The 22,233-nt window shown below is 44.3% G+C and overlaps 2 protein-coding genes across 3 annotated transcripts; one reads left to right on the top strand and one right to left on the bottom strand.

Moving 5' to 3' along the window:
* Positions 1–6,710: 6,710 nt before the first annotated feature.
* Positions 6,711–9,563, bottom strand: LOC132579420 (cytochrome b-c1 complex subunit 9). Its single transcript, XM_060249755.1, has 2 exons — positions 9,332–9,563; positions 6,711–6,963 (listed from the first exon to the last, which is right to left on the bottom strand). The coding sequence occupies exons 1-2, from the start codon at positions 9,470–9,472 to the stop codon at positions 6,916–6,918; spliced, it is 189 nt and encodes a 62-aa protein (XP_060105738.1). The 5' UTR covers positions 9,473–9,563; the 3' UTR covers positions 6,711–6,915.
* Positions 9,558–20,361, top strand: ZMAT5 (zinc finger matrin-type 5). 2 transcript variants are annotated; one of them, XM_060249753.1, is made up of 6 exons: positions 9,558–9,898; positions 11,698–11,847; positions 12,212–12,274; positions 13,965–14,045; positions 18,286–18,397; positions 19,900–20,361. In XM_060249753.1, the coding sequence occupies exons 2-6, from the start codon at positions 11,721–11,723 to the stop codon at positions 20,027–20,029; spliced, it is 513 nt and encodes a 170-aa protein (XP_060105736.1). In that variant the 5' UTR covers positions 9,558–9,898; positions 11,698–11,720; the 3' UTR covers positions 20,030–20,361. The 2 variants fall into 2 exon arrangements, with proteins under 2 accessions (XP_060105736.1, XP_060105737.1); XM_060249754.1 differs by lacking the exon at positions 9,558–9,898 and having other exon boundaries at positions 11,671–11,847.
* Positions 20,362–22,233: the final 1,872 nt, after the last annotated feature.

Here is a 22,233-nt window from a genome sequence, read left to right as displayed (position 1 = left end):
GGAACCTTGCTGTTCTTTCAGCTGACCTATAAATTCTCTTTTGGTACTGATAATTTGAGTGCTTTGCTCAATCAGGCCAATTTGCATTCAGTCCAGTGTTGTTTCCAGCAGTCGGAAGCTGGATGCCTCTGGGGAGTCATGCAGAGCATGAAGGAAGTGGCTAGCCCGTTCTGCCTCCAGCATCTGTTATTCAGAGGTCTAGTGCTGGACATGGGGGTTCTAGCTGTGTTGATGGATAGATGTATGGAAGACAGCCCTCACTTTTAAAGAAATATAAGTTAATGGCTATTATCCCATTTTGTAAGAATGAATGCCACAAGTTCATCAAGTGTGTGCATTGTTCCAGAGTGCTGCCTTTGACTTAGCCCTGAAGATGCTACTAGTCACTTTCATTGGGGTGACTGCTGAGATCCAGCATTACAAGGGATAAAAACTTCCATCAGGACTAAAGTAGATGAGATATAACACCCATGACTGGATTAGAGTCTTTTATTGTTAAGCAGTAGCTGTAGGGGCCTCTGGTTTGGGCTACAGGGGAAGAAGAGGTTTAACCCCACCCCCACCCCCATGGTTGGTGCCCCAGTCACAAACTGTGCAGTGTTTTGTCTACTGTGACTGTTGCTAATTTTATAAACCTCTTATCCTGCTCTGCTTACTGTCAACTTATTTTGCCAGACCAGGTGCTTTAGGCTTTTCTTATAAGGAAGTTTCTCTAACTGCTTGGGCAGTAGTTATTTCTAGCTCTGATGGCCTTTTTTGAGGTGCAGTCTGCAGATATCCACAATGTCCATTCCTCCATTTTTTCCCAGTGGTCACCTGTGTCAATAGAATGGGAAATCCAAGGATAGCCATGCCAGATGCCTAACTGGAGTGAAGACAGAATGGAGAAGTGTTCTCTACTCCCAGAAATCTCTACCATTACAAAAGAAAAAGGAAAAAAGGGGGAGGGTTCACCACAAAGGAGGGCTGTCCTTTTACCACATAAAGACCTGAAGAGGGATGATTGGGAAGGGAGTTGAAAAACTGGAGGACATGTTTCCTGTTGGGCCTATTTCCCCACCACAGTTTCTATGGAACACCAGTTTTCACCTTTCCTAATGGAAAGTACACTAAGCTGCTGTCGTTTAATTACTAAAAGAATGTGCACTGACCTATGAGGTGACTGGATGCAAGCCCCTGTCTTTCAGCCCTTTTCTTCCATGTACAAAACTGGTAGTAATACTGGCCTAATATATAAGATTGTTTCATGTTTCACACATACACTCTGTGATGATAGTGGGGTGGCTGTGTATGTCAGAGAGGGTATACAATCCAGTAAGACTGAGGTCAGAGAATTAGATTCCCTTTTATAAATGCTTTGGGTTGAAATAGAGGGCCCAAAAGGAAATTTAACTATGGGAGTTTATCGCCCACCAAATCAAAAGATAGAGGACGATTATAATATGATGGAAGGATTAAAGATAGTGGCTAAATGTAAAAACTGTGTCGTAATAGGTGATTTTAACTACCCGCAGATTGATTGGGTCAATATGTGTTCAGGTTGAAAGAAAGAGATTGAGTTTCTAGATGCTCTCAATGACTGTGCTATGGAGCAGATGGTCTCAGAACCTAACAGACGTGGGGCGATCCTGGATTTGGTCCCAAGTAATGCTCAAGACTTGGTAAGAGATGTAAAAGTGATCGCACCACTTGGGAGCAGTGACCATAACATTATTGATTTCACCATTTGTATAAATAGGGAGTTGCCCCAAAAGACCGGCACAACCACGTTTAACTTTAAAAGGGGTAAATTCTCTGAGATGAGGAGGCATGTGAAGAGGAAACAAAGGAAGGGTAAATACGGTCAAAACCCTTGGGGAAGCTTGGAGGCTATTTAAAACTACAATCCTCGAAGCTCAGATAAAATATATACCACAAGTTAGGAAAGGCACAAACAGGTATAAGAAAAGGCCTGCATGGTTAACAAACAAAGTAATGGAAGCTTTAAAAGGTAAGAAGGACTCCTTTAAGTGGTGGAAAGCTAGTCCAAGTGAGATTAATAAAAGGGAACACAGGCTGTGGCAAATCAAATGCAAGACTGTGATCAGGCAGGCAAAAAGGGACTATGAGGAGCACATTGCAAAAAACATAAAAGACCAACAATAAAAATTTCAAGTATATTAGAAGCAGGAAACCAGCCAGGGAGGCAGTGGGGCCCTTGGATGACCAAGGGGTAAAAGGATTACTGAAGGAGGATAGGGAAATGGCTGAGAAGCTGAATGAATTTTTTGCCTCCGTCTTCACTGTGGAAGATGAGAAGTATTTGCCTGCTCCTGAACCACTTATTTTGGAAGGGGTGTTGAAAGACCTGAGTCAGATTGTGGTGACAAGAGAGGAGGTCCTACAACTGATTGACGAATTAAAAACTAATGTCACCAGGTCCGGATGGCATACATCCCAAGAGTTATGAAAGAACTCAAAAGTGAACTTGTGGATCTCCTGAAAAAAAAAATGTAATCTTTTATTGATATCTGCCTCCGTTCCTGAGGACTGGAAGGTAGCAAATATCACCCCAATCTTTAAAAAGGGTTCCAGAGGAGATCCGGGAAATTACAGGCCAGTCAGTCTGACTTCAATACCGGGAAAGTTGGTAGAAACCATTTTCAAAGACAGAATGAGTAGGCACATTGATGAACACAAGTTATTGAGGAAGACTCAGTATGGGTTCTGTAAGGGAAGATCTTGCCTCACTAACCTGTTACATTTCTTTGAGGGGGAGAACAAACGTGGACAAAGGAGATCCAATAGATGTTATTTACCTTGACTTCCAGAAAGCTTTTGATAAAGTTCCTCATCAAAGGCTCCTTAGTAAGCTTGAGAGTCATGGAGTAAAAGGACAGGTCCTCTTGTGGATCAAAAACTGGCTAATTAATAGGAAGCAGAGTGAGTATAAATGGGCAGTCTTCGCAGTGGAGGATGGTAAGCAGTGGGGTGCCACAGGGCTCAGTACTGGGTCCCATGCTCTTTAACTTGTTCATAAATGATTTGGAGTTGGGAGTAAGCAGTGAAGTGGCCAAGTTTGCAGATGACACTAAATTGTTCAGGGTGGTGAGAACCAGAGAGGATTGTGAGGCACTCCAAAGGGATCTGTTGAGGCTGGGTGAGTGGGCGTCAACGTGGCAGATGAGGTTCATTGTGGCCAAGTACAAAGTAATGCACATTGGGGCCAAGAATCCCAGCTACAAATACAAGTTGGTGGTCATGGTAGATAACTCACTGAAAATGTCAAGACAGTGTGCGATTGCAATAAAAAAGGCCAACGCCATGCTGGGAATTATTAGGAAGGGAATTGAAAACATATCAGCCAGTATCATAATGCCCCTGTATAAATCAATGGTGCGGTCTCATTTGGAATACTGTGTACAATTTTGGTCACTGCACCTCAAAAAGGATATAGCATTGGAAAAAGTCCAGAAAAGGGCAACTAGAATGATTAAAAGGTTGGAACATTTTCCCTATGAAGAAAGGTTAAAACGCTTGGGGCTGTTTAGCTTGGAGAAACGTTGACTGCGGGGTGACATGATAGAGGTTTACAAGATTATGCATGGGATGGAGAAAGTAGAGAAAGAAGTACTTTTCTCTCTTTCTCACAATACAAGAACTTGTGGGAATTAGATGAAATTGCTGAGCAATCAGGTTAAAACGGATAGAAGGAAGTACTTCACCCAAAGGGTGATAAACACATGAAATTTGCTGCCACAGGTGGTGGTGGTGACTACAAGCATAGCCAGCTTCAAGAGGGGGTTAGATAAAAATATGGAGCAGAGGTCCATGAGTGGGTATTAGCTACAGTGTGTGGTGTGTGTGTGTGTGTATATATATATATATATATTTGGCCACTGTGTGACACAGTGTTGGAATGGATGGGTCATTGGCCTGATCCAACATGGCTTCTCTTATGTACAGATAGTACTATATAAGCTAGGCATGATTAATGTGCTTCTTTCTATGCCTTTCCCCCACCCCCTTGGTAGTTGTACTCTGGTCTCAGACTGCTTTTCTACATAGTTGGGACGGTTCAGACCCCATCTGTATTTACTGACATTATAACCCTGCTATTGTCAGTTTCATAGGCCACATGCGGTTATTCTTGGCATTTATAGTACTTCCAGACCTGTATCATCCGGGTTTTTGAGCAGGAATGCAGTTCCAGCTGGCTCAGCGTTGGGGGCTTTTTCTACAAAAAACCCCCTGGTTGTTATTGTCCGTGTTGCATGCAGGGACTAAGAGCAGCCTCTGTATGGAACCTTGTGGCTGAGCAAAGCTTTGAACCAGACACCTCCCTCCACGGCATCTCATTCTTATAGCCACTGTTATGCTTTTAAACTGTTCCAATTTAATCTTTACAGGAGGCTCTCTACAGGAGCTGTTTACTGCTTGCTGTTTTTACTATATCTCTGCCTACAGTGGTGGCTAGGGCACCAGTTTGCTCCTAAAGGGACTGTGGCTCAGTGAAAGAGCCTGTTTTGCTTGCAGAAAGTTCCAGGGTTCAGTCCCCAGCATCTCCTGTCAGAGGAACCAGGCAGTTGGTGATGTAAAAGATCTGAGAGCTGCTGCCAGTTTGACGTGACATTGGTGGCCCAATGGTCTGATTCAGTATAAGGCAGCTTCAAGTGTATTCATGCAAGTAGGGTGCTACAATAAAACGACTGGTAAAAAAATCTGGCACATGACATCCTGTGATAAAATACCCCACACAAACACAGGATTAACTGCCTTTCTAGCAAAAGTATTAAGACCCTGGTTATATACCCAGGTCATCCACTGACTCTTATCTTTAAAAAGTGTGACAACTGGATTTCTTCATCGGTGAACCCTACCTAATATGATCTCCAAGGTAGAGCATAATGTCAGATGCTGAGCCAGTTCAGTGATGTATGCCAGCTCTGCAGGGAGACATAACTGACACTTGAACACTGTCAACGGCATTCTCAGCAAGAAGATGGAACTCAGCCAAGGGGAAGGTACATGGTGAATCTTGCTGAGCAGCTAAACCTCTACGTAAAAGCTTTAGGTTGTCAGTATTCATTAAACAGAAATGTGCTAAAATCAAGTGCTTCTGCAGTGAGCAGATGGCAGGAAGAAAAAGTATCTGGGGATGAATATTCTGTTTCTTACCATATTAATTACTTTATTTCTGTGCTATATATTATAAGTAAAACATAGATTAAGGGTTTAGTTTTCATTTGATCACAAAACAACTGTTTAGCTTTTATGACTACAGAAATACAATACTTGACAGTCTCAAGCACCCAAGTCCAGGGTCAACAGTGGTCACAGTAACAGAACTCCATTGCTTTGTAAAGTTCTTAGACCCTTCCAATAGCAACCAGAAGCAGACCTACATGTGCGTAATTGCACACTTTGTCCCATACAGTGTTCCTGCACTTTAACCTGTAAGCACTTTTTCTCTCCTGTATTTCTTCCCCAACATAGCTCATTCCAACCATCTTAAGATTCTTAAACGAAGTATTAAAATCTTACAAAGCCATAAGATTTAGCATAAATATTTTGACCAAGCAATCATTGGCTCTTCAGAATGAACCGCCATCAATTGTTTGAATGGCAATGCTTTTTACAGTTACTTTAACTTCATCATAGCTACCTCTTAGGAAAAACTTTTCTTTCTGTAAAGGAAGAACTTACCTGCCATCTACAGTGCAATAGTTTATATACTTGTAGCTTGACACCAGGGGGCGGGACTATCGGGTCACTACAGGTATACAGCAGTGAGTGACATCTTTCTGATCTGTCCAGCAATAACCAGCCCTCACTTCTCAAGATATTGCTCTGCCACCTCCTCCTCCCACCCCACAAAAGCATAGGGGTAGACTAAAGCAGAAAGGAACTATGTAATGAAGCATCGCCTTCTGCTGCTAATTTCAGCCAGCACCTCTCAAAAGTTATAGCTCCAGGTAGCACAAAAGACCTTATCTAAAAATAAGCCATGCATTTCATTTTCCAAAATAGTAAATATTTAAAGTGCAGTCTTCAGCATGTGTATTTAAAATTAAATCCCTCCAAGTTCAATGGAGTTACTCTCTAGGAAATGTGTTTAAGCTCTTACGCTACAATCCTTTGAAATCAATGGGCTTACACTAGGAGTACAATCCCAGCTCCAGTTTGTCTTCATATTATAGGTATAGTTTTAACAAATTAGTATGCATGGTTATTTGGGAAGGAATAATGGATGTCAGGAAAAATTGTACAGCCATATTGGTGCATGCAAAAATAAAACAACAAAATCCATGTAATAAAGCTTGCACAGTGTTGTATGGATTTGAATGGTCCTACCAGGATGTTGTACTTCAATTATGTCAGCCTTCCCCCTGTATCAATGCACCCATCCCCACCTAAAGTAGGAGGTGGCAATCTATTTTCTAAAACCATGTTCAAGAAAACAAGCAAAGGATGGTAAGCCCTGCCTCAGCTCACTTTCAGTACTGCAGTCAGGCAGGAATAAAATGCTGAATACAAAGGCAATGTTTAGCTCCCCTCCCCAATGTGCTTGGTTTCTTAAGAATTAGATAATACTCCACCTTAATACATGAGCCAGGGGCATGAGTATAAATACGTTCTGATTCCCTTGCCATGTGCAGTCTGGCTTAAACTTCATCCATAAAGAGGAGCTACTCAAGAGAAGAGTCACAGAAGGTCTGAAGTACAAGATGTACACATCTGAAAACATTTTATTAGGCTACATTTTAGGGCAACAAGCCCAAGTCCAGGTAGCTTTGTCACTCTTGAGAGATGCACTCTGTCTCAGATAGACACACATGGATGGACACACGCCTTCTGAACAGCTGGCAATCGGGAAGATGGGTTGTACTGAAGGGATCACAGAAGGTCCCACAGGGAGTCCAGCAGCTCCTCACTTTATTCTTCACCAGTCTCGTACTTATGCTTGATGTGCTTCCACATCTTCTGCAGAGCAAAGAGACAACAATATTCTCTAAAGAGCTACAGGGATGTCTGCCTCCAAACAAGATATTACAGCCTGGCAGTGACCACCAGTTACCACTCCTGGGATTGCTGGAATATTTTTTTGCAGGGAACAAGTAGTACAGCTAAAAATCAGGTAAGGATCGTTTCAAGCAAAGATGAATAGGGTCTACTGTTTCGTAAGCATCGGCTCTTTTACAGCTAATAGGAACATCAAATAATTTTTGTGGTTGTGAACTGATCCCCTGGCTCTAGCCTTTTCTCAAAAACAGTGCTATGTCTCTCACTGTCCTGAGCAGTGCAGCCTGTGGCAAGGAGAAGCGCTTACTGATGTGTGCGCTTACACAAAGGATACAGAGATTGCAAAATACTCAGAAGTAGGATTCCTGCACCTGATCCTCAGATAACAAAGTCTGAAGACTGTGTTACCACATGCACCTAAAGAGGGCAATAGTTGTACTAACAGTGACTATTACATGGACTATGGGTAGAGGCCACTTGCTACTCTTTCTCACAAGTGACAATGACATAGGCAGCATTCCCCAAGCCCTTTTCTTCATTGCTGACTTAACAATTTACCAGCACATCACACAATATAATAAAATCCTGAGAAGAGACTAGTACACTGCTACTAAGTCACTTGTAAGCTTTCAAAAATCAAAGCTCCATCAGACTCTTCTAAGCTTATACCCAGGAAATCTTGTTGGTCTCTAAGGTGCTACTAGACTTGAAGGAAGCTGTTCTGCTACAGACCAGCACAGCTACCCTCTGAAACTACCTCAAGCATTGCAGTGAAGCACAGGATCACAGATAGTTCCTGAGCATGAGAAGGGACAACCACAAGAACCTTCTAGATCTTGACACGTCTGGGTCCTATGCTGCTGCCTATGTACATATGAATTTATGGCTTTACTTGTCATAGGACTGTCATAATTCCCCACAAAAGAATCCCTTAGAACAAAAGAAAGGTATATCATCAATGGGTCTCTACAAAGTAAGAACCAACCAACTGAAGTATATGGTTTAAGTACCAAGTCTTGTGGGGAGGGAGTTGGGCACAAAAGGATGACAGATGAAAGGAAACACTTTATCCAACAAGCAGTTAAATTGTGGAATTTACTGCCAGGGGAGGTAGTGTTGGCCACAAGCACAGATGGCTTTAAAAGGGAGCTAGACACGTTCATGGAGGACAGGTCCATCAGTGGTGACAAGCCATAATTAGTAAAGGGAATCTGTGTATTCAGAGGCAGTGCTAGGAAGCAACATCAGGAGAAGAGGCCTCTGTGCTCTTTGTTGCCCTCCAGAGCAATTGGTTGGCTGCTGTGTGAAACAGGATGCTGGTCTAGATGGACCACTGGTCTGGTCCAGAAAGACTCTCATTGTTAACTTTCAGTACTGCATAATAAATACAGAAAGGAAGGCTCAGGGCATATAGTTTTAGCAGAAGGACCACCACCAAGGTTTTTAAAACAACACAGGGCAGTCTGTTACAAGGTACATAAATACAACAAGTATTTGTATAGCCTCCATCAATATATAATGCGGGTGGGAGAGAATAAATAGTAGATCATTATAAGCATGTCCCTCTTTTCACCTGTCAAATGTATGGTCCTCCAGCCATTAATTGCAGAGCAGCTGAAATCCACATACAAGGCTACAACCCTATTTGCTTGGTTAACACCCCCCACCAGCCAAAGGGTTACTTTTGAATGCACCTAGACCAACCAGAACACAGTGCACTTGCATTTTTACAAGAACTTTCTGCTTTCTTCGAGGAAGCACACAAATAAAGGTAAAGTCTCCACAAGCTAAAGAATAGTTCCATTAAGACTGCTTAACTCCAGGTTGAACACTTCCTGGAGATTTGGGGGTGGCGTCTGGGGAAGGCAGAGTTGGTGGGACGCGGGGTTTTCTCGGCCTCGGATTCAGCAGGAGCTCACAGAAGCACAGCTCCTAAACCTCTCTGAGGGTTTCCCCTCCTCCCCCCCACCTTGTCCATTGAATAGTAGGTGCAGCTGCATAACAACCCCTGGATGAGCTCCACCACCTGTTTTTCTACAAAGCGACCCCTGGTTGGTGGTGACTAAAACCTCAGTGGGGTGCACTGAACGGCCATACAATCCATCCTCCAAGGCAGCCATCTGCTCCAGGGGAACTGATCTGTGTAGCCTGGAGATATTCTGGGAATTATCCAACGTTACTTGAGGCTGGCAATTTTAAACTTCGCTGCTTGGGAAAGCCAACAGCCGTCGGGGCCTCACAAAGGTCAGGAAAGCGCTTGACCTTCAGCGAGCCCCGACAAACAGCCATGCGAGTACCTGGCTTGGGCCTGCCAAAAGATCTGTCTTACCCCATAGTTCATGCGTTCGTACAGAGCATCTACGCCCTGGTCGAAAACCCGCTCGAAGAACAGCGCGCCCACTACGATCGTGAGAGCAAACGTGGAGGTGCGGCGAAAAAGCAAGTTGTACACTTGCCTCCCTAGCGCCATTTTGAGCTCCTCTGCCGCTAAAGCGCACGCGCAGCTGCTTCCCCGCCTCCTTTATCTATCAAGGGCGCCCCTCGCGGGTTGACTGGTAACATGAAGACATTTCCGCTCGGAATTGTGGGCTTTGGAGTCTAGTCTCTCTCGATGCGGTCGTTGACCTGTCTAGTATTCCTAGAAACTGACTACAATTCCCATAAGGCTACACGGTACCTTCTTTGGCACGTGATGCTTGAGCGCTGATGCTTTCGGGAGTCAGAGTTTATTCGTTTATCATTTGTGGTCATCCGCGTTCGTTTGGGGACTGCGGAAAGAAAATACGTCCCAAACTCCAATTACATCTTTGGGGAGGTGGTTTTGAGGTTTAGGTCCGAATTGTGAAGTTTATCTATCTAGTGTCAGGCACTGAACACATGTAGCATTTGGAGAGCGGTGAGTAGTTTGTTTAGTAATTTGAGCAAAATAGGAAGCGTTACAAAAGTATATCACTCATATATCTACAATCTTATGCATGTTTCCTCAAGAATACCTTCTTTTGAAAAGTCAGGATGCTGTTGTAGTGGTTAGAGGGCTGTGGAGGCTTAAGCCTTAATGCCTTTGTTGCAATAAAATTCACATGAACAAAGTTTGAGTCCAGTGGCATTTTTATGACCAACAAAATTTTATTTTGAATATAACCTTTTGTTTGTGTGTGGGACACAGCTTTAGGTACGAAGGCTACAAGCCTGCAGAAGCAACATCTTTAAGGGTTTATACACTGGGTTGGCTGAAAAAGACAAGACTTAGTCTCACAGTGCAGGTGCTGAGACCAAGACAACTAAGGTTTCAGCCTTATCTGAAACAGAGACATAACTTTCACTATGCCTTACTGCATTTCTACTGTGTTTCTAAGTAACAATAGAAGTGGGGGGTTCTTAGACCCACAACCAGATTTAACTGGTCAAGACACATACATATTGAATTTTTTTGTTGCGCCACAGCTTGTAGCCAGTGAACTGATGCCTTGATAAAATATATTAGTAGTGTTCAGCTGAGTCTCACAATTAAATTATGAAGGAGGTCACAGCCAGTTAGTATGTGTATGTGCCAATGTGTCAGTAAGGATATATAAGGTTTTGACCACCCCGAAAGGACTGGAGCAGCTTGGTATGCAGGACTTGCCATAGCTCTGCTCCACAATTCATTGCAGTAAATCCTTTTTCCTCCTCACCCGGACTTCAGCAACATGTCTTTTACTGGCCAAAGGCATTCAGATTGCAGATTTGTGCAGCATGTGCACGCACACTTCTTCAGATCAAACTTTGTTCTGCTGCTTCAGACTAACACGGCTACCCACCCAAATAAAATTCATGTTAGCTTTGTGCCAGTCTCCTAGCCTAACTTACCTCTTTGAGTTTTTTAAAAATTGCATTATAACAAATCAACACAATCAGGGCTTTTTTTGAGCAGGAATGCAGATCTGGCTGGCTTGGCATTGGGCTTGGCGTCAGGGGGTGTGGCCTAACATGTAAATGATTCCTACTGGGCTTTTTATACAGAAGCCCTATGTGAAACAACGGTGACATCAGGGGGTGTGGCCTACTATGCAAATGAGTTTCTGCTGGACTTTTTCTACCAAAAAAGCCCTGTCTGTAATTACAACTGAATCCATCTTAATACTCACAGCTACAGATAGCCCTTAGTTACAAATTTCATTTTTACCATTTCCTAGTAATAGGATCCAATAAACTTCCTAACCTTTTATCACCTCATCTTTAAAAAAAAAAAAAATACTGCCAACCTTTTCAGTTTTACCACACCCCATTACCTTTTTTTAAAAAATGAGCCATTCTATCTTACTTGTAATGTGTTTTGTTTTCTGTCAACCAGCTAACCCTTGCATTTGTTAGCAGATTTTAACCACCTCTTAACCTGTTGATAGGATAGAACGGGAGGGGAAGAAACTTAGTATATATGCAATGCTGAGTTCCTTAAAGTTGTGGTGGGAGAAAGATAGGGTAGATAAGACTGTATTCATTAGTTCTGATGCCCTCTATACGGCTTACTCTCCAGAGAGTATATATAGTGTGGCAGTCATGATGCCTGCTTTTGCAAGTATGTGAGACTGCCAGAATTTTGAGAAAAGATCCAATCTCATGGAAGTGACTTGATGGAGGCTTCCACAATGGAAGAAAAAAGTAGGGTATATGTATGAAAGACGTGTGGATAAATTGTACTTAACTTTCCTTCAGAAAGTGCATTTGGTGGCGTCTGCATGGGGAAGCGCTACTTCTGCGACTACTGTGACCGCTCATTTCAGGATAACCTCCACAACAGGAAGAAGCACCTGAATGGGGTGCAGCACCTGAGGGCCAAGAAAGTCTGGTATGACCTATTTCGAGGTAGGAGACAAGTTTTTTCCCCCAGTACTAGGAAAGGGCTGTGGATGTAGTGGAGAGTGAGGGAGACCCTGTTGCACATGCAAAAGCACCTTAGGTGGCTTTTGGAGTCTGGCTGTTGGCTGCAGAGCCAGGAGCTCTGGCTGTTTTCACACAAGGAAGCTTCTTGCAAATAGGTGGGATCCAAGTATATGCAACAGAGAAGGGACAAAGCATTGCATTATCCTGCAAGTTCCTTTTGAAATGATGGCTTTGATTCCTGGGGGAGAAGGCTCACAAGGGCAAAAGCTGGACTCATGCCAGGCTGAAACAAGAAGAAATGCTGGGCCTGGCTCTCCCTCCCATGTGGTCCTTTTGTATTCCACAGATGCTGCAGCAATCTTACAGGAGGAGCAGAGTAAGAAGCCCTGTCGGAAGTTCCTGCAGACAGGTATGCACTTTTTTTCTGGCAAAGCCATATTTTTGTTAGGGTTGAAAGCAATGTTCCCTCTAAGCTGCAGAGTCTTGGGAGCAAAAAATCTATTTTGTGAGCTACTAGTATTAAAGTTGTGAGCTACTGGCAGTAAAGTTGTGTGTGTAAATTAGTGTGCTCTGGGGCTATTCTTCCTGAATGAGGACAAAAATATGTGAGCTAGAGGCTAAAAATCTGTGAGCTAGCTCACACTAACTCAGCTTAGAGGTAACACTGGTTGCAAGCTATAATTGGCTCAATCAGAGGAGTAAATTTACTTTGGGAGAGCCAATTGGTATCTGCAGGCCTTGCCTCCAAGCCAGTTTTATACAGCTCCTACCAGGTTTATCAAGATGTACAAAAAAGTGTGGTTGGAGTTTCATTCATAAGGAACATACATTATTATGAAGACAAAAGTATTCAATACTGTAATTTTAAAATCCATTCTCTCAGATTTTATATGTTGTTTGCACCTGGGGCTGCCCTGAAGCTTATGTGCCCTGTAATAGCAGCACTTTCTCTGTTAGGTGACACAGTCTTTAATAAGGAGATGGACCACTTGCAAAAGGGTATTTGTTGCTGGTGCAACAAGTCAGACTGTTACCTCTCCACCAGTGTTCCCTTTAAGCTGAGTTAGTGTGAGCTAGCTCACAGTTTTTAGCCTCTGGCTCACACATTTTTGTCTTAGCTCAAGAAAAATGGCCCCAGAGCAAATTATGTTATGCAGTAGCTCACATCTTTAATGCCAGTAGTTCACAATTTTTGCTCACAAAACTCCACAGCTTAGAGGGAGTATTGCTCCCCATCCCCTGCCAGAGTGCATTCTTAAGAGTTGAGCAGACCTCGGAAATACAGTTATTTGCCTATCTTTCTATTAGATATAGCCTTAGTTAATTAATTGGCAGGAACTAATTTTTCAGTACATTCTTTAGCATTGTTGCACCTAAGTCAATAGGCTTAGAAGGGTATAACTCTGTTTAGGATGCTTCTTCCTCTTCCTCCTTTTCTCCTTCTTATCTTCATATGTAGTCTGCCTTTCTCACTAGAACTGTGGATTAAGGATATGAACATTTGAGTTTTTCCTAAGGCTGCATTGGTTATGGTTTATTAACAGGGAATATATATATTTCATTTCTACAATCATGACAGTCTGCTCAGGTGAGAGATTCTGGGACTAGGCTACACATCTGCTGGGAACGTCTGGCCTATTCATTTGCAAATGCATCAGTCTTGCATAAATGCACTCAACTTGCATGCCTTTTTGGAACTAAACAAATTGTATGTGTGTCTAGCAAACAAAATATGGAGCTTTCTGTTTTCTTGTAAATCTGTAGAGAAGGGTGGGAAACATGCACAGAGGGGCTGAGGGATCTGCCTCTATGCTAAGTTAAAAAGCTCCACTCAAACCCTTCTAGTTCCTTAGTGTACTGTAGCAACTGTCCACGTAGTTTTTACATTTTCGTTTACTCATGAGGGCTAGAAACTTTCTCTATTGAAAACAGCAACACCAGCATCTTTTTGTGGTGATACCGAATCATGTGCTTGATGCAGTGCTCTGTACTGTTGTGTCCTAGTGCACATGATGGCAGGCTGAGGATTAACAGTGTTCTTTCCCTGCCCCTTTTTGTGCCGTCTGCTTCATATGCCCTTTGTCTGAGTTTCCTTGCAGGTCAATGTGATTTTGGCTCTAACTGCAGATTTTCTCACATGACTGAGGTGGACTTGGAGAAACTGAATGCACAGGTACAAGGTAAGTTGTTGCCAAGGTGAAGACTGGAAAGAGCAAACAAATATTGATGCAGTTTCCCAGTATCTGTTTCCTCAGAATTTCAAGGTCAGATTTTGCAGTATGTGGAATCCAGAAGTAATTGTAGGAAGTTCAGGGCCTTAGTTCAGTCCAAGGTATGAAGTCTAATGCATCTGAAGACCTGAAGTTGTCCTGTACCCAGTTGGACCACTGGCCTACCGACCTTAGTAGTTTCTGTCAAGCCCACTGATACAGCAAGCTAGAAAAAAATGCACCATGTTGCATTCACTGACATAGGAGCAGTTCCCCAGTTGCATCTTGCGAGGGAGGAATTACAAAATTAAAAAGCTTGTGTGAGCTCCAAGCACCCGTCCACAGAAGAGTCAAACTGCAGCTATGGCAGTGACTCATATAGAGATATGCGGGATTTACCTCCCAAATTGGGAGGCCTCCTCAGAACAGTGACTTGCACAGAGACCAGAGAGAGTGAGTTCTTCTGAGGGAGGGTAATTTCTTTTTTACTGATTCATACACCAAGAGTAAACTTTTGGGAGGTGTTCATATGCTTCCAATATAGGAGGGAAAGTGCTCATAGTTCTAGAGCGGTAGACTTGGAAGATATCCTGGTTTCAAATCCAAGCTCAGCCTTGAGGCTGGTGGAATAACTAGAGTTGATCTGACGGTAAAATGGGATGCTGTCCAGGTCTCCGCTCTGACCTCTTTGGAAGAAAGGCTGAATACAAATTGACATATATGACAATGCCTAATATGTCCATCCAGACATGTATCTAGTGATAGGCAGTGATTGTTAGTTCAGTCCTATTTTGGAGTCTGGGCCAAAACTGAGTTGAGCTAACAGTGAATCTTCATGGTCTCTGGCAGAGATCTTTCCTAGCCACTGATACTTTTTTGCCAGTGGGCCCGGGAATTGGACCTGGGAACTTGCATATGCAAAGTACATGCTTGACCACTGAGCAGTGATTCTTTCTACATGTCCTCGTTGTCCCCTTCTGTAAGTGGAATTTCTTTCAAATTATTCCTGCAGCACTTCAGCTTGTGTCGTAAAGGCAAGGGTACCTGGTTGCAAAATAAACATTTAAAAAACACTTAAAATGCTTCAACGAGCAGTGCCTTCAGGAAATGCAGCCCCTCTGCTATGGAGCTGAAGGGAGAGGTTGATTTGACCAGCTGTTCCTGTCAGGTTTGTTTGCCAATTATCCTGCTATTGATTATTGGCAGAGGTTAGATGGGCCAGATGAAAGCAAAGGAATTGAATTAGCTGGCAAGAGAAGCCATTCCTCTGGGGGACCTCAGCAAACTTTCCCCCTTTCATACTGCAAATTGAAACCTTTTTAATTAAACTCCTATGTGGACAATCCTGCATTGGCTTCTATTTTGACTTGCTAAGTGCAGCATACATTGGAGTAAAATCTTGTTTGCTGCTCCTGGAAGACTGCATTGAGACAAGCTAAGTTCCAGGGCATGGGAGAGGCATTCTGGACCCAGGATGACAGAACCTGGAAGTTGGAAGGAGCTGAAGGGGAAAGCAGCTAAGATGCTGTTGCAGCTATCAAAAGTGAATAGTTAATAATCCAGTGCTATAAATATGGAATTGAGGCTGAGGTACGAGCTTGTTCGAGCCCTGCAGGAAGCCAAGTGTTTTTTGCTCACATTGACAGTGGATATCTAGGGATAGAGAGGATGTTCTCAAAATCAAACATGTTTGTATCTTAGACTCCTGTGGCTGGTTCACACACGTATGCTTGCCACATGTTGGTGATGTGCATGTATGAATGGGGGTATCAGAGACATGATGCACAAATAAAACTTCCAGGTTACCCTAAAGGCAAAGACAGTGAATGGTCTTCACTGGAAGCCAGAATAACTCTTTGAAGGTAGGTGCATATCATAGCACCTTCTCTGCTTGCAGGGTAGGTACCACTGAGAAGGAGGTATGGGCTGCTTCACACATGCATATTCATCTGGTGATGACTTACATGTATGGAAGATGCCACTTTTGAATCCTTCTCCATGAGGCAGGGGAGCATCCCTGCAAATAGAAAACCAGCTAATCAGCAAGAATTTCAGTCCAGTCCTTGTAGTGTTGTGCTGGTTTACTGTTTGCAAAGATTTCTTTTTAACATGGGGGAGCATTCCAAAATGTGAATTTCCCCCTCCTGTTGCAATCTATTCTATTCCCTCATTGTGCTGCTTGTGTATACCAGACCTGGATTTGTATCACTTTAAGCAGTAGACAGTTAAGGGTAGCATATTTGAATGTTGTCCCAAAAGGGGATAAGGTCCCATCAGATAGGAAGATAGCCATCAAGGATCCCTTTATTTTTGTACTTTTGTCAAGTTTGCTCTTGTTCCCTTTATCTTATTTGTTATGCTTACATGGGAAGGGAAGGTGGTAGTAGCGGTTTTTTCTGGGAGGGGCTTTGGCTGTGTAGAAAAGCCTTCGCCAGGCATGCAGGGCCCAGGTTCAATCTTCAGCATCTCCAGTAAAAAAGGCCCAGGCAGTAAGTGATGAGAAAGACCTCTGCTAGAGACCCTGGAAAGCTGCTGTCAGTCTGAGTAAACACTGCTGACCATGATGGTCTGATTCAGCATGTGTGTTGAAGAAGAAGACTGCAGATTAATACCCCGCCCTTCTCTCTGAATCAGAGTGGCTTACAATCTCCTATATCTTCTCTCCCCACAACAGACACCCTGTGAGGTGGGTGGGGCTGAGAGAGCTCTCACAGCAGCTGCCCTTTCAAGGACAACTCCTGCAATAGCTATGGCTGACCCAAGGCCATTCCAGCAGGTGCAAGCGGAAGAGTGGAGAATCAAACCTGGTTCTCTAAGAGTTGCACACTTAACCACTACACCAAATTGAGATCTGCAACACCCCCATTCCAATGCACAAATTCACTTGAAGTGGTAGAGTCTAGGAAAGTTTCATCCCATGATTCTACTGGTGGCACACAAACCCACCACCACCAAAAACAAACCTTGTCCTTTGCAAAAAGGGTGATATGGAAGAAGTTAATCTGGCCACACCAAGACCTCAGAAGATCTGCCACACACCCCCCCCTCCCAAATGCCTGCCACTGCCTTATTGTGTGATTCCTGAATAGCAGCCAAACAGTGTATGACACGTTATCCATCTCTGGCTGCTCATTGTGTGTCTTGCTTCTGCCACCATCATTAATATTCAACAGGAAAGAAGAATAATTGGCTGCCATCATGAGTCTGGCGTTATCCTTCACTCTGTTGGCGTACTGGTGCTAATTTTACACACTGTTGAGAAATGCTTAACGTTTTGCTTAAAGCTGTGGCATACAGCATCTCATTTTAAAGCAGGCATCTGATGGAAAGGGGTTGGGGAAATGGTAGGGGCCTTCTGTGTGGGAGTGGATCCATGCTGATGGTGGGCAGAGCCAGGCATGCATCTCTCTGCCCTTCCCTTGGCATTTAATCCCTGTAAGCAGTCCAATAAGGAAAGAAGGCCATCTTTCCCCCTGCTTCCTAAACCTCTGTTAAGATCATCCTCTGAAGCCCTGCTCAGTCTCCTTCCCTTGTCAGAGCTGAAGAGAGCCATAACAAGGAGCAGGGCCTTTTTGAACGTGGCTCCCCAGCTTTTAGATGAATGGGTTTTGTTCTCTTCCCCTCCTTCTGACGCTTGGTTTTGAGTTGCCACTTTTACCAACCTTGCTGTTTTCAGGGATAGTGCTGTTGGCTTGTAATGCTTTAGAATCCTCATTCATGCATTTGCAGAATCCCTTGTTTCCCAAAGGGCTTTCTTAAGCATATCTTATCTCGCAGCATTCTGTTTTCAGAGAAGCAGGAGCAGCAGCAGCAGTTTGAGGGGGCTCGTGGTACTTGGCCTTGAAACCTGTAGATCATTGGTGAGCAATGCAGGCCCAGCTCCTCTTTAACTGCCATGATTTCCAGGCTGGCTCACCTCCCAGACTGTACAAATGCATCAGGTCTAGCCAGGCCAGAAGGGCGGATCTTTTGAAAGCCGTTCAGGGCTGGTGGCCAGTGTAGGACAGGAAGAAGGAAAGAGGTTGGGCCTGGATCTGGCCCAGTCTCCAAATGCGGGAGGACAGCTGGGAGGGAGGTTCCACTCCAGGCCAAATTGTGCAGGCAAAAGCCGTCAGCTCTGAGAGAACTGCAGGCTAATGAGCAGACTTAATGGAGTAAAAGGACAGCAGGCTAAAGCAGCTCTACTCTTGTCACCTTCTTTAAAAAAAAGAGGAGAGGAGAGCAAAAGAACAGCAGCGAGATGGGATACCAAATCCCCCAGGGACCATCGAGGAGTGGCTGGAGAAGAGGGCCAAGCGGCTCAGCTCGACTCAGACAAACAGGTACGTGCTTTTCAGGCTTGCTCTTGGAGGGGTTCCTGCGGCACTCCAGATGGTCTTGGAAGGCCTGCCTATATTCCCAAGGAGAGGAAGAGGCATTTTGAACTTCCAAAGCATCCCTGGCGTTTTGCTCATTCTGCTCGCATCCTACATCTGTTGCTATCATCTGCATAGCACCATGGGTGCCCACAACTCTTGGCAGGGTTACAGGAGGGGGTGTCCTCTGTCCTGCAGAACTTCCCATTCCGATTCTAGTACTGGGAGAGACAACAGAGGAAAAGACGAGGCAGGAATCAAAGGGGGTGAAGGTGCACGTTTGTATACATGTGCTTGGAGTACAGGCAGAGAGGTTTATTTTCATGGAAGGAATGAGCATGAAAGAAAGGTGGGAGAATTTATCTATTAGATATCTATTAGGTATTAATCCTCATTTATCTGTTAGGTGTGGACAGCTCCATCACCATCCTCTTTAGGCTCCCAACAAAACCCTTGACTTGTAGTTCTCACTAGATCCCTGACATCCCCAGGTATGGAAGGCAGAGCTCTGATTCAGAGTCACATGCTTGCATTCTTCCCTGGCTCTGCGATTCTCAGCCTTGTGCTCTTCATTTCTCAGTTTCCTTGTCTGGGAGCTACTGGAGGGTAGGGAAGACAGCATAGGATCCTTTTCTCCTCTTGGGGGAAAAAGCACTGAAGGGTTCTGTTGGTAGCTTCTCTACCCACTGCTTGCCTTTTGGGGCAGACTGTGCTAGCTGGTACCAGAGTGGAACCTGCTGCTTTCCCCTGCCTGCTGCCTCTGCACTCCCCTGATTCTGCCACAAGCTGAAGGCTCCCTCTCTTTGGATGGCTCCTGTCTGTCTGGTGCTGCCCTCACTGCCACTGAGTTATCTGCCTTTGGGCAGCTCTGAACCTAGTGCTGTTGTGAGGGCTGCCAACAATTTGGATTGCTTTGCTCAGCAAAGCTTATGTTGATCTGGCTTTCAGATCCTGCAGAGAGCATTAGCTGTGTCTCTTTGTTCAGTAGTGCATTGTGGAATTGTGGTTCCAGGCCTATTTCCTGGGGGTGGGGGGACACTGAGGTAGATATCCAGAGAAGTACTCTGTTGATAGACCATTGCCCCCCCCCCCTCCCACAACTAGCACAAATATCTGAACCTCAGAAAACTCCTAGGAGCCAGACTTCACGTGTGTATCAACCATGGGCACAGGTGTATGGCTCCACAATGGTTGCGGTTCATAAATCAGTTACAGAAGAGTTTAGGGGGTATTGGGTAAGACTAGTAAATCCCAAGGTCAGATTTCATTCCATTATTTTATGTAGCCAATCCAGTTGTCTTCCAGCCTCACACTCCCATCTGCAACCTGAGGATAATAATACTGATTCTACCTCCCAGGGTTGTTTAGAGATTGCTTAAATAATGTATCTGAAGCACTCTGAACATTGAAAAAGTGCCATGTACCTGCCAGTTATTTATCCAGTGTTGTTATCATCTCGCTCCTTCCAGTGCCGACCCTGAGGAAGAGTCCATTTTCCAGTATCCACCTGGTTGGCCACCAGTTCATGAGCTTCCTCCTTCCCTTCAGGCTCCGCCTCCCGGTGGATGGCTGGTCCCGCCCAATCTCCAGTGGGGATGAAGGATGGTTCAGAATTTGGAGGGTCATTGTAAATTGCAAGTATTGTACTTGAGGTTCCTGCCTCCCAGTAAACTTTAGCATTGGCATGTTATTTTTCAGAATGGATGAAGTTCAAATCAGAATTTTTAAAAAAGATAGGGGAGGGGAGGACCATAACAAATGGCGAGGAAAATAAAAGTGTGGAGAATTGTTAGAAAGGCAAGCTATGTGGCATCTCTAGTCTGTTCACTTTTAAAAAGATATTTGTATAGAGCCAGCTGGTGTTTAATGGGATTACACTCTTGCTTTGGTAAATACATCTTTTTCTAATGAATAAAGAACCATGGGCTCCACTCTGTGCTTGAGTGTGTGTTTGTGCAAGAATTAAGCCAGTGCTTCTCTGAGTGGCAGAATTTTAGTTGACTTCTCCAGAGTCTCTTTAGCCCAATCTAGGCAAATGGCTCTCCAGGCAATAAAACCATTCCTGGTCTTCCTTTTGTACATTATTCCATTTCACAAAGGTGCATTTGAGGCTGGGACTTGCTCAGTACTGCTTGGTGGGGGAACGGGGGGTGGGGGTGGAGATAGCATTTGAACTTTGCATTGAGCACAGAAAAATCTATTTTTGTCTCTGTTGATGATCTTCCATTTACTAATCTCCAGTATGTGTTTTGACAGGGTCTCATCACCAATAAATAGTATATTCAGTTACTGCAAACTGCAGTAGGAGGGGGGAGGCTTGTGCTGCAGAAAGATTTGCAGCTTTGATAGCACTTTTTTTGCGCATCTGACTAGTGGAGGTTTTTAGAGTTTTATGTTAAAAATCAGGATTCCATCTGCATTGTGTTCAGTTTCTGTGTGCTGCAGAGAACCTTGGCCATGATACTCTGCAGTGTTGGGAGCTAGATGTTTAGAGTTCTTTAAGGCTGTGGTACTGAGCAGGCTGGCTTGCAAGACAATCCTATAGCTCTAAATGGGGCTGACTTGGGAGGAAATCTGCTTAGGACTGGGCTTTTGTAGCCCACTCCCAGGTAGGGAGTGTTCATTGGGACTTCATGCAGGTAAGTATGCCTAGGATTGTACTTTACAGCTGCAGTTCTAGGCAGCCTTATTTGGGAGTAAGCCCTATTTGAAAGTGGCTGGACTCACTCCCAAACAGATAATGCAGAGGAAAGCACCTAGATCTTTCCTTTGCTGACAGTGACAACGTGGTGTTTTCCTTCGCACTCAGGATCAAACTTTGCAAGCTAAAAATCCATGTTTTGTTCTAATGTATACTTGCCAAAGGAGTGATTAGGATCAGGAGGACAGAGATTGGGGTTCGAATTCCGAAGTACGTAGCAACCCCTCACCTGTGTATGTTAGTGACTCCTTACCTGCTTTACTAAGAGACACTCTGCCTGGCACAAACTTTGCTATTAAAAGGAACATGTTGGAACCCATGAAGAATTGAGGGAGAGAAATAATGAGTGGAAACCCTGTTCCCTTTGGTGCAGTAGCTTGACACAGCTTGGTTCTGGGGCAAGACCAGCAGCTCAGTGTGCACCTACTCTTAAGGCTCAGAAGGCTAGGCCTATAGCACAGTAGTCCAGATTGCTATCCATCACTGGGGGAGCAGGAGGCTGGTCTTCTGGCTGTGATGCTGAACAGGGGGATATTTTTACTTCTTCATCCCTGGCCTGCCTGGGAAAGTTGGGGTTGGTGAATGTATGCCTTATGGTGTGGATCCTCCAACCCTAGTTTCCTCCCTCCCCATGAACCATTTGAGGGCTATGACCCCCTAAGTTATTGGCAGGTGAATCTAGGAATGCCAGCCTCCAGGTGGGACCTGGGGATCCCCCAGAATTACACCTCCTCTTCAGACCACAGAAATCAGTTCCCCTGGAGCAAATGGGTGCTTTAGAGGGAGGACTCTATGGCATTGCACCCCACTGAGGTCTCTGTCCTCCCCAGGGTCCATCCCCAAATCTCCCAGGAGTTTTCCAATCTGGATCTGGCAAACCTACCCCCCCATCCCCCACCAGTGGGCTAGGGGGCCTGGCAACCCTAGGTTAATCCCTTTTGCTGCCTTTCTTTTTTCTTTTTTGGCGGGAGTTGTATTTATATGTGCGTGTGTGTATGCATTTGTGAGTGTGCATGTGCACCTGAAAGTAATGTGACTGACCTCTATAGGGGGCCTGGAGGACATTCAGGGAGGTGACTGAATAAAACCTGCCCCTGCCTCC

The sequence above is a fragment of the Heteronotia binoei genome, chromosome 11 (assembly GCF_032191835.1).
Source record: "Heteronotia binoei isolate CCM8104 ecotype False Entrance Well chromosome 11, APGP_CSIRO_Hbin_v1, whole genome shotgun sequence".
NCBI classification, from domain to species: Eukaryota; Metazoa; Chordata; class Lepidosauria; order Squamata; family Gekkonidae; genus Heteronotia; species Heteronotia binoei.
Note: the sequence above shows the minus strand (reverse complement) of the source record. Positions and strands in the feature narration are given on the sequence as shown.